Source organism: Tenrec ecaudatus, chromosome 2, assembly GCF_050624435.1.
Source record: "Tenrec ecaudatus isolate mTenEca1 chromosome 2, mTenEca1.hap1, whole genome shotgun sequence".
Classification (NCBI taxonomy): domain Eukaryota; kingdom Metazoa; phylum Chordata; class Mammalia; order Afrosoricida; family Tenrecidae; genus Tenrec; species Tenrec ecaudatus.
This window is the reverse complement of record NC_134531.1, coordinates 148,719,554-148,734,737: the sequence shown is the minus strand read 5'-3', so window position 1 is coordinate 148,734,737 and position 15,184 is coordinate 148,719,554. Positions and strand designations below refer to the sequence as shown.

Below are 15,184 nucleotides of genomic sequence, written 5' to 3'. Positions count from 1 at the left end.
AAATGAATTGATAACAACAACAAACCAAGAGAGGAAGACACAAATCAAAGGAAGGGGGTCAGTGGGAACACTGAAAGGGAGGCCAAACAAACGGCAAAAGCTGGGATGCAAAAGGTGGCTCCTCACAGAGTTTGTGAGAAAATCCCGTAACCTTTTCATTCCTCTCTCCCATGAACTTGGGCCCTTCGTACATATCTTACTGCTTTTGGGTACTGTCAAGTTAACACTGACCCAATGTGACAGAGTCAGACTCTCCCATCAGCTTTCTTTGGCTGCAATCTTTACAGAAGTAGAGCCCAGATCATTCTCCTGTGAAGTAACTGGGTCTTCTCAGAACCACCAATCTTTCGATTAGCAACCTCACATTTGACCAACCGCAGTGCCATCGGAGCTGCTGATACACATTTCATTAAAAAGAGCAAGTAAACCCCAGCATGACAACTCAGGAGCAAGCCTTCAAAGTAACCCCCTCAAACAGCCCGGAAGACTCTTGAGAAAATTAAATATGTTAAACACTTAAAAAAATTAAGATGTTTGGTGAAACAGGCAAATGCATAGAGACTAAAACTTATTAGTGGGTAGATAGGGGAAGAAGTGGGAAGTTATTGGTTAAGGGGTACAGTTAAGGGAAATGAAAACATTTAGAAACAAATATTGGTGATGACTGCACTATATGACAAACATAATGTCAATGAATAGTACACTAAATAGTTGAAATGGTCAGTAGATTGTTATATATTGAGGGGGGTTCAAAAAGTTTGTGGAAAAATTCCATGATCTTAAAGCCATCTGTACATCTATATGTATATATAAATATATACAAACAATAAAAATATGAAGATATTATTAGGTGAGCATCTGAAGATGAAATAGTAGCATGAGTAAACCTTTGATATTGTGGTCTAAACTGTGTCCTAAAAAAAAGTTATGTTGAAGTTTTAAACCCCCAGTACCTGTGAATGAGACCTTCTGGTCTTTGTAGATATAAACACGCTAAGATGCTGCCACACTGGATTAGGGTGGGCCCTATATCCAAAGGCTGGTATCCTCATATGAAGAGAAAGATTTGGAGACACAAAGAAATAGGCAAGAAGAACATACAACAACAGAGGCAGAGAGCGGAGTGATACAGTTGCAAGCCAAGAAATGAGAGCAACCACAAAGCTAGGCAGAGGCACAGAAGTGGATTTCCCTGGGTCCTTCAGAGAAAGCATGGCCCTGCTGACATTGGATTTCAGACTTCTAGGCTCCATGCGATGAGAAAAGCAATTTCTGCTGTTACAGCAGGATGGAACTTTATTACGACAACCCTAGGAAACTAAAGCAGAGAAGTACACAGAGAAACTAAGCAAACAAACACCAAATTATTATTATTAACTTTATGGTAAGCAGAGTGCTATCTAGGCAAGGAAAAGTAATTATAGTGTAATATATTCCTAGGTAGGAAAAGCCTTTACTATAATCAATTATTAGAAATGCTAAATATTTAGCTAACCAAATTAGTTATAACCATAATAGGAAAACGGTGGACAGATACCACTTCACACAAGCTATTAATAACAAGATTAGAAAAACAAAAGCTGGAGAAGATGTGGAGACTGGAACGTTCATACCCTGCTGTTGGGCTGTGAAAACTGTGAACCACTGTGGAAAGCCATATGATGCTTTTCCTAAATAAATGGGCATAGACAAACCATAGGACCCAGCAATCTTTCTACTTGGTACGTAACCTAAAGACTAAGGCGCAAAACACGAGCGATGCATGCCCACCCACCCATGTTTATCGCAGCACCATGACAATAGTAAGAAGACGGAGACAACCCAAATGCCTGACAGGAGCAGAACAGATAAAAAGGATAAATAAACCTCCAGGTATATATATGGAATACTATGTACTGCTCAGAAGGTAATGATGAAATTGTGAAATTCCACTTGGCATGGTTGAATTTGGAAGATACTATGCTTAGGAGTCAATCCCACAAAGACAAATACAAGACCACTAATATATAAAACAAAACAAAGAAATCAAGAAAAATTATTTCTAAAGGTTGGAATGACTCCTTAGCTACTAACAACAAAACCACCACCTACTTTTGGGGTGGGAAGGCTACTCTAACTTCTCCTAGACAGAATACGTAACTGAGATGGCGGGCATCGCCAGTAGCAGAAAAGGTGTGAGAGAAGGAAGGCCTGAGGTTCTCAGGAGAAGATGGTGAATTCTAGGAATGAAAACAAATTCCCGTGGGAAACGATAAATCGTAAGCACCGGCCCCTGCTTCCAAGTCCTATCTACCATCAACAGCTCGCCCTTCAAGGACAGTTTCATGTTCTCAGAAGCCTCCCTAGAATTCTTTGGGGCTGGATGTTCTCTAACGACCATCACAAAATGCCTTTTATCTAATATTATGGATTCAATTGTGTGGTTTCCCCACCACCACCACCACAAAGTCTGCGTTGAAATCCTAACCCTCATACATATAATCCTATTTGAAAATAGCTTGTCATGTTTATTAAGCTATACCACAATACTGTGCATGGTGAATCTTAATTATAAAAAGAGCAGGTTGGATACACAAACAAAAATGGGGAAGACAGATGCCATCTGACGACCTCGGAGGAACTGAGGAACAGCTAGCTGTAAGTGAGGTATAGATGGGCTGCTAACAAGGTAGGTCAGTGGTTCAAACCCAGGAGTTGCTTCATAGAAGGGAGATGAAGTTGTCTGCTCCCATAAGGAGTCACAGTCTCAGGTTAGAAAAGGGGGAACAGATTACAAGGATCTACATATAACCTCTTCCCTGGGGGGGATAAACAACAGAAAAGTGAGTGAAGGGAGATGTCGGACATGACAAAATAATAATAATTTATAAATTATCAAGTGTCCATGAGTGAGGGGGGAATGAGGAGGGAAGGGGTAAAAAATGAGGAGCTGATACCAAAGGCTCAAGTAGAAAACAGATGTTTTGAGAATGATGATGGCAACAAAGGTACAAATGTGCTTGAGACAATGGATTGTGATATGAGCTGTATGAGCCCCCAATAAAATGGTTTAAAAAAAAGTCACAGTATCAGAAACCCTAATGAGGTAAAGAGTTGCTCAGTAACAGTGGTTTGGGAACGGAGAAAGTATTTTTTTTCAAGCCATCTGCACGTGGCATTTCTGTTATAGTAACACCAGCTACTTAGTAGCAGAGAAGCAGGAAGATCTTCAATGAGGGGTTGGCACAGTGGCTGCATCAATGGGCTCAAACATCAGAACCATTGTGAAGACGGCATTGGACAGGCAGTGTTTTGTTCTGTTGCACATGGGGTCACTATGAGTGGGAACAGACTCAATGGCACCTAACAACGAAGCTCCTTAGGAAATCCTAGTCTCTGATAAGTACCTGATTAAATTTCAATACCATAATTCATTTTCATAGACTAGATTCATGCAATTATTTAATGAGTACCTACCGGCAGTGGTGTTTGCGTGTATAATTCTCACCTTCCATCCAGGAGACCCCAGGGTCCAATTTCTAAGCAATCCACCTCATGCTCACCACCCACCTGTCGGCAGACTTGCACAGTGCTATGATGCGGACTATATCTTAGCACAGCTTTCCCACTACGACAGACAGACAGGTCTCCTTTTGATCTTCTCCGCCAAAACCAGTCATGGAGAGCCGTATGGTTCAACTCACTATTTGAGTGTGGAGACAGCAGAGGATCACGCGGTTTTGTCTGCTGTGCACATGGACACCATGAACTGGGGGTCAGCGCCAGAGCAGATAACAACAACACTCTGCACAAGGACTGTCTGAGTGTTATTTAAACAAAGGGCTGAAGGGACAGATAGACAGATAACAAAGCAACAGTCCACCACCTTTGGTAGAGTTGTTTGGACTAGAAGACCCAGGGAACATACTTTTGAACCTAAAGTATTTAAGCAGTGAGTGGGTATTTTTCATAAATACCTTATAATTAATTAAATTACAAATGGTTTGTAAGCATCTTTACAAAATGGTCACTAGGCATTTTTAAACCAATGCACAAATTCGGCAGGATAAAAAGCATTCAGTACTGCATGTACAATCGATGTACATATATATATAAAATAGTGTTTTCATAATCCATACATACATCAATTGTGTAAAGCACATTTGTACATTCATTGCCCTCATCATTCTCAAAACATTTGCTCTCCAGTTAAGCCCCTGGCATCAGCTAATTTTTTTTCCTCTCTCCCCACTTTCCCCTCCCTCATGAACCCTTGATAATTTATAAATTATTATTTTGTCCGACGTCTCCCTTCACCCACTTGTCTGTTGTCAGTCCCCCAGGGAGGAGGTTATATGTATATCCTTGTAATCAGTTCCCCTTTCCATCCCACCCTCCCGGTATCGCCACTCTCACCACTGGTCCTGAAGGGATCATTCCTCCTGGAGTCCGTGTTTCCAGTTGCTATCTGTACCAGTGTACATCCTCTGGTCAAGCCAGATTTGTAAGGTAGAATCGGAATCATGATAGTGGGGGTAGGGAGGAAGCATTTAGGAACTAGAGGAAAGTTGTATGTTTCATCCTTGCTACATCGCACCCTGACTGACTCGTCTGCTCCCCGTGACCCTTCTGTAAGGGGATGTCCAGTTGCCTACAGATGGGCTTTAGGTCCCCACGCCGCACTCCCTTTCATGCACATTGATATGATTTTTTGTTCTGATGATGCCTGATACCTGATCCTTTCGACACCTTGTGATCACACAGACTGGTGTGCTTCTTCTTTAAAAAAAAAATATATATATATATATATATATAAATATATAATATATTAGTAACATTCTTAAAAGCAGTAATGTTTTTATTTCTGATTATAAAAGTTACATAAGGAGAAAAATACCACGCAGAAAAATATAGAGAAAATTTAAAAAGCACCATCATCCTTTTTGCAGATATCCTTCGAGCCTCTGGAGGAATACCAAATATTTGATCGTCTTTTTATTACTAAAGTTGTTGAAAGCTTCTTTATGTATTTTTAAAAGGAAAAAATAAATCTATTTCACTAAAACCTTTTAAACCTGATCAACAAGAACTAACTACAGCTAAATTACAATTAAAACATCCTGATAAGCAAACATAAAATCAGTGCTAGAATTACAATCCTAGTAATTACTGATATCCTTTGAAACATAATTATAGGGTATCACTTAAGTATTTTCAGTGAAATGTAATGTCTTAAAACTAAAATGGCATTTGGATTACATGAAACCTGACACAAATAAAAGATATTTAAACCTTCCACACAATGGCAGATGCCAATACAATAAGCCCATGACTACCTTCCTTGCCCAGCATAATTTTCTCGTCTCCCCTCTACGAAGCTGTTCATATTGGTCAGAGCTGAATAGTGACAATGGTGAATGGTGACAAGTTAAGTCTCACGAGGTCCACTGTATACCTGTAAGCAACCTTGTTTTCTCAGCCACCTAAGGGAATTGGGCCAGTGAGTGTAAGGGCATCAGTGTTGCCCATCCTCACGTGCACAGCTGAGCAGAATGGATTTTAAACAGCCTTTAAGTCCATCAGAAAAAGCAACTCAATACACAAGGACAAAAGTGTGAGGACAATCTGTCAGCTCTCAATCATGTACAAGAGTCCCCTGGCTACAGACAATCCTCAAATCACACTTCTTTAGGCTCTACTGCTATAGTAATTCGGGCTTTGCAAACAGCTGAAAACAAAACTACTAAATGCAAGAAGATCAAGTAATAATGGCCATTGATGCAATTGGACTGGATTATGCTTTACTGTGCTTACTTTCAACAAAGTTAATACATTTTTAAAAAGAAAATACTACAAAAAACTAAAAATATGTATGTGGCTACTCTATGAGTGCATATATATGTGTAGACATATATGCATGTACGCATGCCTGCATGAATGTATACATGTAACGATATATGTGCACACATGCACATCATACAGGGATAAACAAAAAATTATTGCTAATAGGGTATCAATCATTTTTAAAAGGTGAAAAAAACAGATACTATACATTCATCAAACTTACTGACCTTGACAGCATAGAGAGTAAGCCTTAATGTACGCCAAGTTTTTAAAAATTACTTTAGGCGGTTGAAGGATCACAAGATAGAATTCAAAATATGACTAAACAATCTAATATGAGAATATGCAGCCACCCTATTAAAGGAGTAAGAGGTGCCTGCCTAAGTAACTCTGGAAATAAAGGGGTCGATAAAACAAAAAAGCCTATGGGGAACTTCTACTCGGCCATCTGGGTGACGATGAGTTGACCACACAAAATGGTGTGAACGTCAATAATCAACAGTGAAAAATAGGGCACTGAGGACTCTGTACATCTTCTCCATTTTTCTGTATATCTAAAACTGCCTCCCCAATTTAAGTTTACTTTTAAAATACAAAAAAATTCAGCGCTTTCAAAAGAAAAAAGGACAAAGGAGAATTTATCGTTTATTAGTGCTTACCAGGAAAAGGCAGGAGGGCGGCAGAGGGAATCACTCCTTAGGGAAGCCTGAACTTCTGCTCAAGGTGATCAGACTTTTTCGAAACCACGGTGAAAGGAGCACATGATGAAAGTCATTTATGTTGCTGAACTGTACATGTAAAAAATGTTGAAATACATATACATTTGCCGTTTGTGTTAAGTATATATGTGTGTGAGTATACAAATATATATTTAACACATTAAAAAACAAAAAAAGCATAGAAAACAGGGAACACGCCTACAGAAAGCTGACCACATGTAAGAAGCAGTTACACCTCTGAGAGAGACCGGTAAGAACGTTAAATCATAAGGAATAGAAAGTTACTCCTTGATTCCAGCACAGGAATAATGTGTCCTTGGACTGTTGGGTAACAAGTTTCCTTTTAAATGAAACTTTCAATCACTGGGTGACCAAGTAAAATTGTGATGAACAGACACTACTACTCCCTAAATACATGTACTTCTATGCATCATCTATCCAGGCTTCAAACAGGCCTCCAAACCACATTGGAACCTCCGATTGTGCTTGCTACTGAGCCTGTTCCAGCATACTAGCTTCAAGGCAACAGGAGGAAAATCATCACGATTGTGCTCACTGCTCATGGGTGGAGTCAGAAGTGTAAGAAATGCATTAAGTGAAACAAACTACCTTAAGAATGTATATTACAACAAAAAAAAGAATGTATATTACTGGATATCTTCTTAAATTTGATTAGGATTTAAAACTAGTATTGGGTTGTGGTAATGATTGTACAACTCTTCTTGATGTGACTGAACTACTGAATTGCATGACATGTAAATCATATGCCAATAAAACTGTTGAAAAGTAAATTTAAAATAAAATTAGTACTGGGGATTTTAATATAAAGCATGCGATTCCAAAGAAGAATTAGTCAGCTTCATTGTAAAACAGGATGTGCTAAGTGACATCTGATAAAATCTGCTTCACTGCTCCACTAAATGAAGGCAAGGGCTCACTTTGTACTTTACGTAGCCAGCCACTGATACCAATCACAAATGGAAACACGGAAAGTCCAACAAATTTGATATATGATAACAACAACAAAAAAATAACGAGAATAAGCATGAAACAATCTAGCTGATTCCAGCATTAATCTCTAGCGAAAGTGTTGAATGTTGCTTTATGTAAATGGGCATCGTCCATTAGTATGAGGGTAAGTCAAAAGTATGGCTGCTTGGGTTCTAGTTCATATGCTCACGGGTTTATTTAAAAACACCCATGTTTAAACATGTCTCTGTAATCCGTGGACGGTTGTTGACAAGTTCTCTAAGTATATACTTGTCTTAGTTTCACTAGGGCACCTTTAAAAAAAGTCCAATCAAAACATGGCTTCTGAGAGGATCTGCTGAGCCAGTTTCTATGATTTTGCAGCAATAATTTTTGACTTATTCTCATGTACAAATATGCTTCCACTAAGCAACTGTACTTGTTCAAACATAATACAAGAAAATTCTTTTAAAAGAAATTATCATAAGTCTAAGAAATTGGGGGCTGTCACCTGAATTTATTTCAAGTTTTCTTTATTTTGTTTTTCTATTAATACAAACACAAAGTCAAAGTAGGTCTTGCTTCAAAATGTAATTTAATGTAAAGTGGTGGGATAAAATTAGTGTCTACTATGAAGTGACCTAAAGTTATGTGCAGGCAAACCAGGGAGTGGCATCAACTCAAATGGCATCAAGTCTGACAGCTGTGCAGCTAGGCCTTGGTCTCTGCCAGACCAGGAAGTTTTGCCTTATTCCCAGCACATCTGGGTATACACATCTGCTAACTGACAGAACAATTAAGGTGATTAATCCTCCTTTAATTAGGTTCAACTAGTAAAGCCAGGCCAGAAAATAAGAATGGGTCAACAATAGGTTCTACAATTCTGAGAGAGAATGTATCTAAGCAGGTATCCTTCCCAATAGCTTCCCTACAAGGTCAGCAAGCTACACTACTGACTGTTGACTTTCCAAAGCAGGCAACTTTTCCAGCAGGCACCAAGTTAAGACTAAAGGTATATATTCTGCCATCTATTGTTAAATCTGTGAAGTGGTGTCGTCATAGTCTATTTATCCTGAATGCAAATCCAATCATCTCCAAACACTTTACAAAACACTGGGTAACATTCACAATCTACCTAACCATGTCTTCCAACAAGGCAGAGGGTCTGGAATAGAAGACTAGCAGAGCCAGCATCTCAGGGGCACAAAACACAACCGGTTTCTCAAACCTGGGCTATGAATCTACACAGACCTTTGGGAAACAGTGCTTCTGTACATTTGGATGTACAGCTCAACTTCAAACTGCAGACATATTACAAAATAAAGCTGAAGGAAACCTAGGAGCCCAGCCTTCTGTGTAGTCTGTCATGAAGCCAACTTCAATTGATGCACATCGTGTACTACCAACAAACCATAAAGGCAAAACCGAATTGGCATTTGTAAATCAATAATAGATTCCCATCACATTGAGCTGGCTAACGCGGCAGCGCCATTTGATCGGCCCAATCAAACAGAAGCCAGGAAAGCCTTTTGTGACAACCACAGTATCATGCTCCCACCAAGCTGCCAATGGTGTAATCGAAAAGCCTTTTAAATATGTATATTCTTTGTCCAAGCATTTTCCTATCTAGAAATTTATACTAAATAGGTGAAGATGTATCTAAGAGAAATTTCAGTAAATACATATATATATACATATATATATGGACAAGTAGGCAAATGTTTCATTAAATGGTGGTTCTGCCACATGATTATATGCTATGCAGGCATTAGCATATTATACAATCATATTAAATTAAGAGCACATATTTATTACATATCTAGGTGTGCCTTTGTACATATATGTATAATTTGTGAGCACACATATCTGAAAACATGAGATAAATGAGAACATGGGTACATAAGCATACACGTGAAAAAAGTGCATGTAAGTGCGATCTGCTGTCTATAGAACTGCATGTGGGTGTACAAAACCATGCCTGTATATGCATGTGTGTGTGCTTAAGATGCATGTATACACATCTGCTAATGCATATGCCTATATGTGGACCAGGAATCTGTCTTCTGAGTAGGTATATATAAATCTCTGTAGTCACTTAGAATCTTTGTGACCTTGAGTAAGTTCCTGGGCCTCTCGGAGTCTTAATTTTCTCCTCTGAGAAATGAGAATAATAGCTGTCTCATGAGGGTTTTGGGAGGATTAAATGGGATATGGTATAAAGCACTTAGTACTATGCCTGGTGCATAGTAAATGCTCAATCAATATTAGTTTAGCTATCCTTATCTGTGTAGGTGTACACCGACTATGCTTGTGCATATATACATAGCCGTAAATCCACAAAGATACACATAAAAACATGAACTTCAAATACTGATCTATGGTTGATAGACTTTTGTTTCGGTTGGTCTGAGGCTTGTTTGCTTTTGTTTCTGTTGTTTTGCTTCTACGGAATTTTATTTATTTCCTAGGAAGGTTATTTCTTCAAAATCATGACGATTTTCAAAAGAATAAAATGAGCGATAAAGATGGCCTGCCCCTGATATAGCTCAATTCTGCATATTTAAAGCTATGAAATGCCACACCGAGTCGTACATAATTTTGATACTCCCATCAGATTTTTTGTATTCTAGCTTTATGTTGGCATTGCCTAATAGCTCAAGGAGATGGCAGTACAAAGGGGATTAAACCAAAAACAGCGTTTTGCTTGTCTCACTTAAAAGGGTTTGGAAAAGTCAGAGGGCATTATGGGTTAGCATAACACGCACACACCGTGGTTACAGCTAAGTGATAGTTGTCATCCCCGTGTTACTAATGAAGTCTGTGAGGGACCCAGGGCCTTGCCCAAGGTCAGACCCGACCAAAGAAGCAGATGCCCAACCTCGGTCTGGGAAGAGATCTAAGGACTAGCCTGCACTGCCATCAATTTGGGCGTATTTATGAAATCTAGACGCTAAATTCTTAAGCAGACATCTCCGGAGTGGGAGCCTAAGGAAGGAGGAAATTACAACACAGCACTGACCACAGCAAAACAAGCCAATAAAGTGGCCTCACCAGCGTTCGGCTCCGTGCTTCGATCAGACTGGTTTCCCTTATTTCTAAAATATAACATTATACATCACCTACGCTAGGGCGCTTGATTCCAAAAAAGAGCAGATTGACACGATATGCAAATGATGCTGATAGCACTTGAAACCCGACAAAACTTGCAGTTCCAACACACAGCAGTTATTACCTGGCTCAGTTCCCAATTACGACGTTTGAGATTAAATACCTTTAAAAACCCTGCAGCAGGTCCCGCTCTATTTCCGGGGGGGGGGGGGGGGGGCGGGGAATGGAGGAAGCGGGAGGCGGCGGGACAGTATCGAGAAAAACAAGCAGCTGTTTTCCCCCAGGGCCTCAATTTATAAATCATACCCACGATAATACGCCAATCCTCCCTATGCAATCATCCCCTCCCCACTGGGCTATTCAATCTCTTAAAGAATCGTTTCCCGGCGTCTGAAACACGCACCCGCCCTGCAGCCTTCACGGAAACTCGACATCTTGAGGCATCATCGCAGGCAAACATCGCCTTTTCCTAAACGAAGGCTTTTTATTTTATTTTTTTTTTTACTTCGGTCTTCAAACGGAGGCGAGGCGGGTGGGCTTTGACACACACAGATCCGACCCGGAATCTGAGTAATCGCATCTCGCAGCGGGGAACCGTCGGCCGCGGCGGCAGTGATTTTAATCTTCTCTCACCACCCCGTTTCCATGGCCATTTCTTGTCGCCCACCCCCCATCCCCCCCTTGCCAATGACATCAACCAAGGGCGGAAAGGGGAACATGAAATGAATGCCAGCCGGACCCGCCCGCCCGCCCGCGGGAATGCGTGACCCAGGCCCCGTGGCGGCTTTCCCACCGCCCCCACCCGCGGCCCGAGTCCCGGAGCGACCGGGCAGGCCCGCGGCGGCGTGAGACCCGAGCCCGGCCCGCCCGGGCCCAGCGCGGCCTGCCAAGCCCCGACGTCGCGTCGGCCGCAGGCCGGGCCAGCGCGGCTCGAGGCGGCCGGTGGGGCGGGTGGAGCAGGGGCCGGGGCGGGACCTGAGCGCTGCTCACCTGCTGGTACCGGCTGCCGGAGGCCGGCTCGACCGCCGCCAGCGCCGCCGTCGCCAAGGCCATGGCGCAGCGGGACACGGAGGGGAGGGCGAACGGACGAGCGAGCGGAGGGGCGCGCTGGGGCCTGGGGGCGCCGGGAGGCTGAGGGGGACGCGCCTCGGTGGGTCTAGATGGCCGCCGCCGCTCCCGGGCGAGACGCTCTTCTCGGCTGCGAGCGCCGCCGCTGCCGCTGAGGCTCGGACGCGGCCCCTGGGGAGGAGGCGGGGACCACGGCGACGGCGGCGCGGACGGCGGCGGCGGCGACGACGCGACGCCCCGCCCCCGGCCCTCGCCCCGCCCCGTGCCCCGCCTCGCGCCCCGCCCACCGCCCGCGCGCCGCCGTGCCGCCGCCGCGCCCCTCTGGGGTCCGCCGCTCCAACCTGCGTCCGATTGATTCCGCGCAGAACTGAAGACTAACCCGCTACTGCCCGCTTCTAGCCCCGCTGGCCCTCACCTGTACCCGGCTCTGGGCTTCCCCCATGTTTTCTCGGCTAACCCTCCTCAACCCCATGACACAGCCCAATTTTAGAGGAAGTGCTGGGTGTTCAGGGAGGTGGACAATCTTGCAATGATCTAATCCCTCGTCTCCCTGTTGCATCTACCGTGATAGGCTGCCATCCTCACCGATCAGGGGATCAGTCAGCGACAGCTCGAGGGGGTCGGAGATGGGGGGGAGGCGGCAAATCTGGTGAGCCACCATGATTGTGAAAAATATGACTCATTGCCATCCACTCAGTTCCGACTCAGAGCGAACCCCTATGACAGGGCAGGACTGACTGTGGGTTTCGGAGACTGTGCTTCATTACAGGAGTCGGCAAACAAACCCAGCGGCCTCTCTAAGCTTCCAGGACTGTAATATTTGGGAGTAGAAAGCGGGGAGTTACTGGTGGTTTTGAACTGTAGACCTTGTGGTTAAGGGTCTAATGCATAACCACTACACCACCAGGGTTCCTTGTAAGAAACATGGGAAATTCTTGGGCGGGGGGAGGAGGGCGGGGCTGTCCACATAATTGATATTGGGGAATTCCATGATGCTCACCTTCCCAGCCTGATCTCTGAAGACAAATGTGTGCGTAAGCAAATGTGAAGAAAGCTGATGGTGCCCAGCTATCAAAGGATATAACATCTGGGGTCTTAAAGGCTTGAAGATAGCCATCTACCTGAGAAGTGACAAAACCCACATGGAAGAAGCACACCAGCCTGTGTGATCATGAGGTGTTGATAGGTTCAGCTATCAGGCATCAAAGACTCAGAACAAAAAATCATATCATTGTGAATGCAGGGGTGGGGGGGTGCAAGTGGAGACCCAAAGCCCATCTGTAGACAACTGAACATCCCTTTTTAGAAGGGTCTCCAAGAGGAAATGAGCCAGTCAGGGTGCAGTATACCACCAATGAAACATACAACTTTCCTCTAGTTTTTAATGCTCCCCCCCATCATGACCCCAATTCTACCTTATAAATCTGCTAAACCAGAGCATGTACATGGGTACAGATAAGAGCTAGAAACACAGGGAATCCAGGACGATAAACCCCTCAGGATCAATATTGAGAGTAGTGATACCAAGAGGGGAAGGGGAAGGTGGGGAAAGATAAGGGGAACCAATCACAATGACCTCCATATAACCCCCTCCCTGGGGGATGGACAACAGAAGAGTGGGTGAAGGGAGACATCGGTCAGTGTAAGACAAGAAAAAATAATAATTTATAAATTACCAAGGGTTCATGGAGGGAGGGGGAAAAATGAGAAACTGATACCAAGGTCTCAAATAGAAAGAAAATGTTTTGAAAATTATGATGGCAACAAATGCACAAATGTGCAATGGATGGATGTATAGATTGTGATAGGAGTTGTACGAGCCTCCAATAAAATTTTTTTTTAATTTAAATATAAAAAGAACAATGGGAAATTCAGATTTCAGTGTCAATGTTAAGTTTTCTTGGCACACAACAGCTGTTTAGTATGGCCCGCAAAAGATACTATCTGGCCCCTTCACAGCAAGGTTTGCAGACCCTAATCCTCAGGATTTCTGAGGCCCCTTGGGTCTCAAAGCTTATTTGCAATAGTAGCATCCTCTTGTTTATACCGTCCTCCAATGGTTTTTGTTATTGTTTGGGTTTTTTTTCCTTTTGTTTGCTATTCTTTATTGTGAATTGGGTGAAGGTTTACGGAGCCCTGTTTGGCACTCCACAATGCATGCACATTTTGGTTCATCACAATTCATTGCAGTTCCCCCACTGTCCCAGGACTCAGCCCCGTGTCCCCTGGTTCCATTCCTCCCTGTGAAGTGCCCCCTTACTCACTCACAGGGGCAGGTCGAAATTGAGAAAGATAAGATACAGTTGGGAAGTAGGGGGCTCCAGGAGAAGGGATCCCAAGGCCCCAAACCTCATTCAAGGCAGGTTTATATACAGTTCTTGTCACCTATCCTGCATTCCGTGACGAGTTCTCACACAACGGATTTGTTGACAATTTCCTTGAAGGCAAACAAAGGGGCCAGAATATCTCTAGCCAATTAGTCCACAGTCTGGAGGGGAGTATCACTGAACACCTGCAGAATGCTGTGTTTCCGCTGTTTCCCAGGGAACAGGAGAGCGTGTTTATCATAGTTGCAGGTCAAGCCACTCTGTGCCTCAGCTTCCTGGGAATGAGATGACTGCTTCTTCCCAGGGGGCCTTGCTCGCACTGTGGAATATGGCGATGGTCCTGTCTCGCTTAGAGAAGGAAATGTGTTGCAGATGGTCCCATAAATGCACTGTTTCTCAGATGCCTGGGGATGCCTTTCTCAGAGTCCAGCTTAAGACTGTCTGCTCCCACACTCCCTCGTTTCTAACCCTTCTGAACTTTGCCTTTCAGTAAATGCTTCCCATCTGATCTTAAAGAATTGATTATTATACTTACCTGGCAGGGGAGATACCATGATCACGAAGGTGGTTTTCCCAGGGCAAGGCTTATCCATTGCACTCCGGATGTGCTGACCCCTGAGATTTCCCCAAATGTGGGAAACTCGACTGCATAATTTGTGGTAGTGGGGGATTGCGTTCGTGCTCTCCCCTGAAAAAAAAAAGAATTGATCATTGTCAAGGGTTCTTACTTCCCTGGTGCTGCTGTCCCCCTTATAGACCTGCTATTGTTCGTCTACTGTTTGAGTGAATTCGGTTCCAGACCTGAAAGTTGGAGTCCTCTAGTGTTTTAATACCTCGATTGTAGCTTGTGACATGGAAACCCAAACCTGAAAGATGTAGACAAACAAACAGCTTGACGAGTTATAGGAACAAAGGGGGACAAAGGATGAGAGGAGAAAGAGCTCACTGTGCAGAAGAATTGGTTAGAGGCCAGCATAACTGGCCCCCCAAAAATGAGGCAATTATGCCTGGAGAGGTTAAATAGGTTACATTGCAAGCCCGTGAACCCGGCTTTTAAACCCATATCACACAAATAAATGATAAGCATTGTGAAGATAAGAGCTGGTTGTCTTTTCCCCGATAGCCTGATCGCACAGCATCAAGGCTTCAAGCTCCTGATACTACAGCAGG

The 15,184-nt window shown here is 43.3% G+C and overlaps 1 protein-coding gene and 1 non-coding gene across 2 annotated transcripts in view; one reads left to right on the top strand and one right to left on the bottom strand.

The window, feature by feature from the left end:
* Window positions 1-11,882, bottom strand: part of NDFIP1 (Nedd4 family interacting protein 1) — a 58,441-nt gene extending 46,559 nt beyond the window's left edge. Inside the window, exon 1 of the mRNA XM_075541753.1 lies at window positions 11,610-11,882. Within this exon, the coding sequence (XP_075397868.1) occupies window positions 11,610-11,672 (63 nt within the window). The 5' untranslated portion in view covers window positions 11,673-11,882. The remainder of the gene's footprint in view (window positions 1-11,609) is intronic.
* Window positions 11,883-14,541: 2,659 nt separating this feature from the next.
* Window positions 14,542-14,705, top strand: LOC142442089 (U1 spliceosomal RNA). Its single transcript, XR_012783341.1, has one exon. It is a non-coding gene; the product is annotated as a U1 spliceosomal RNA (small nuclear RNA).
* The last annotated feature ends 479 nt before the right edge of the window (window positions 14,706-15,184 follow it).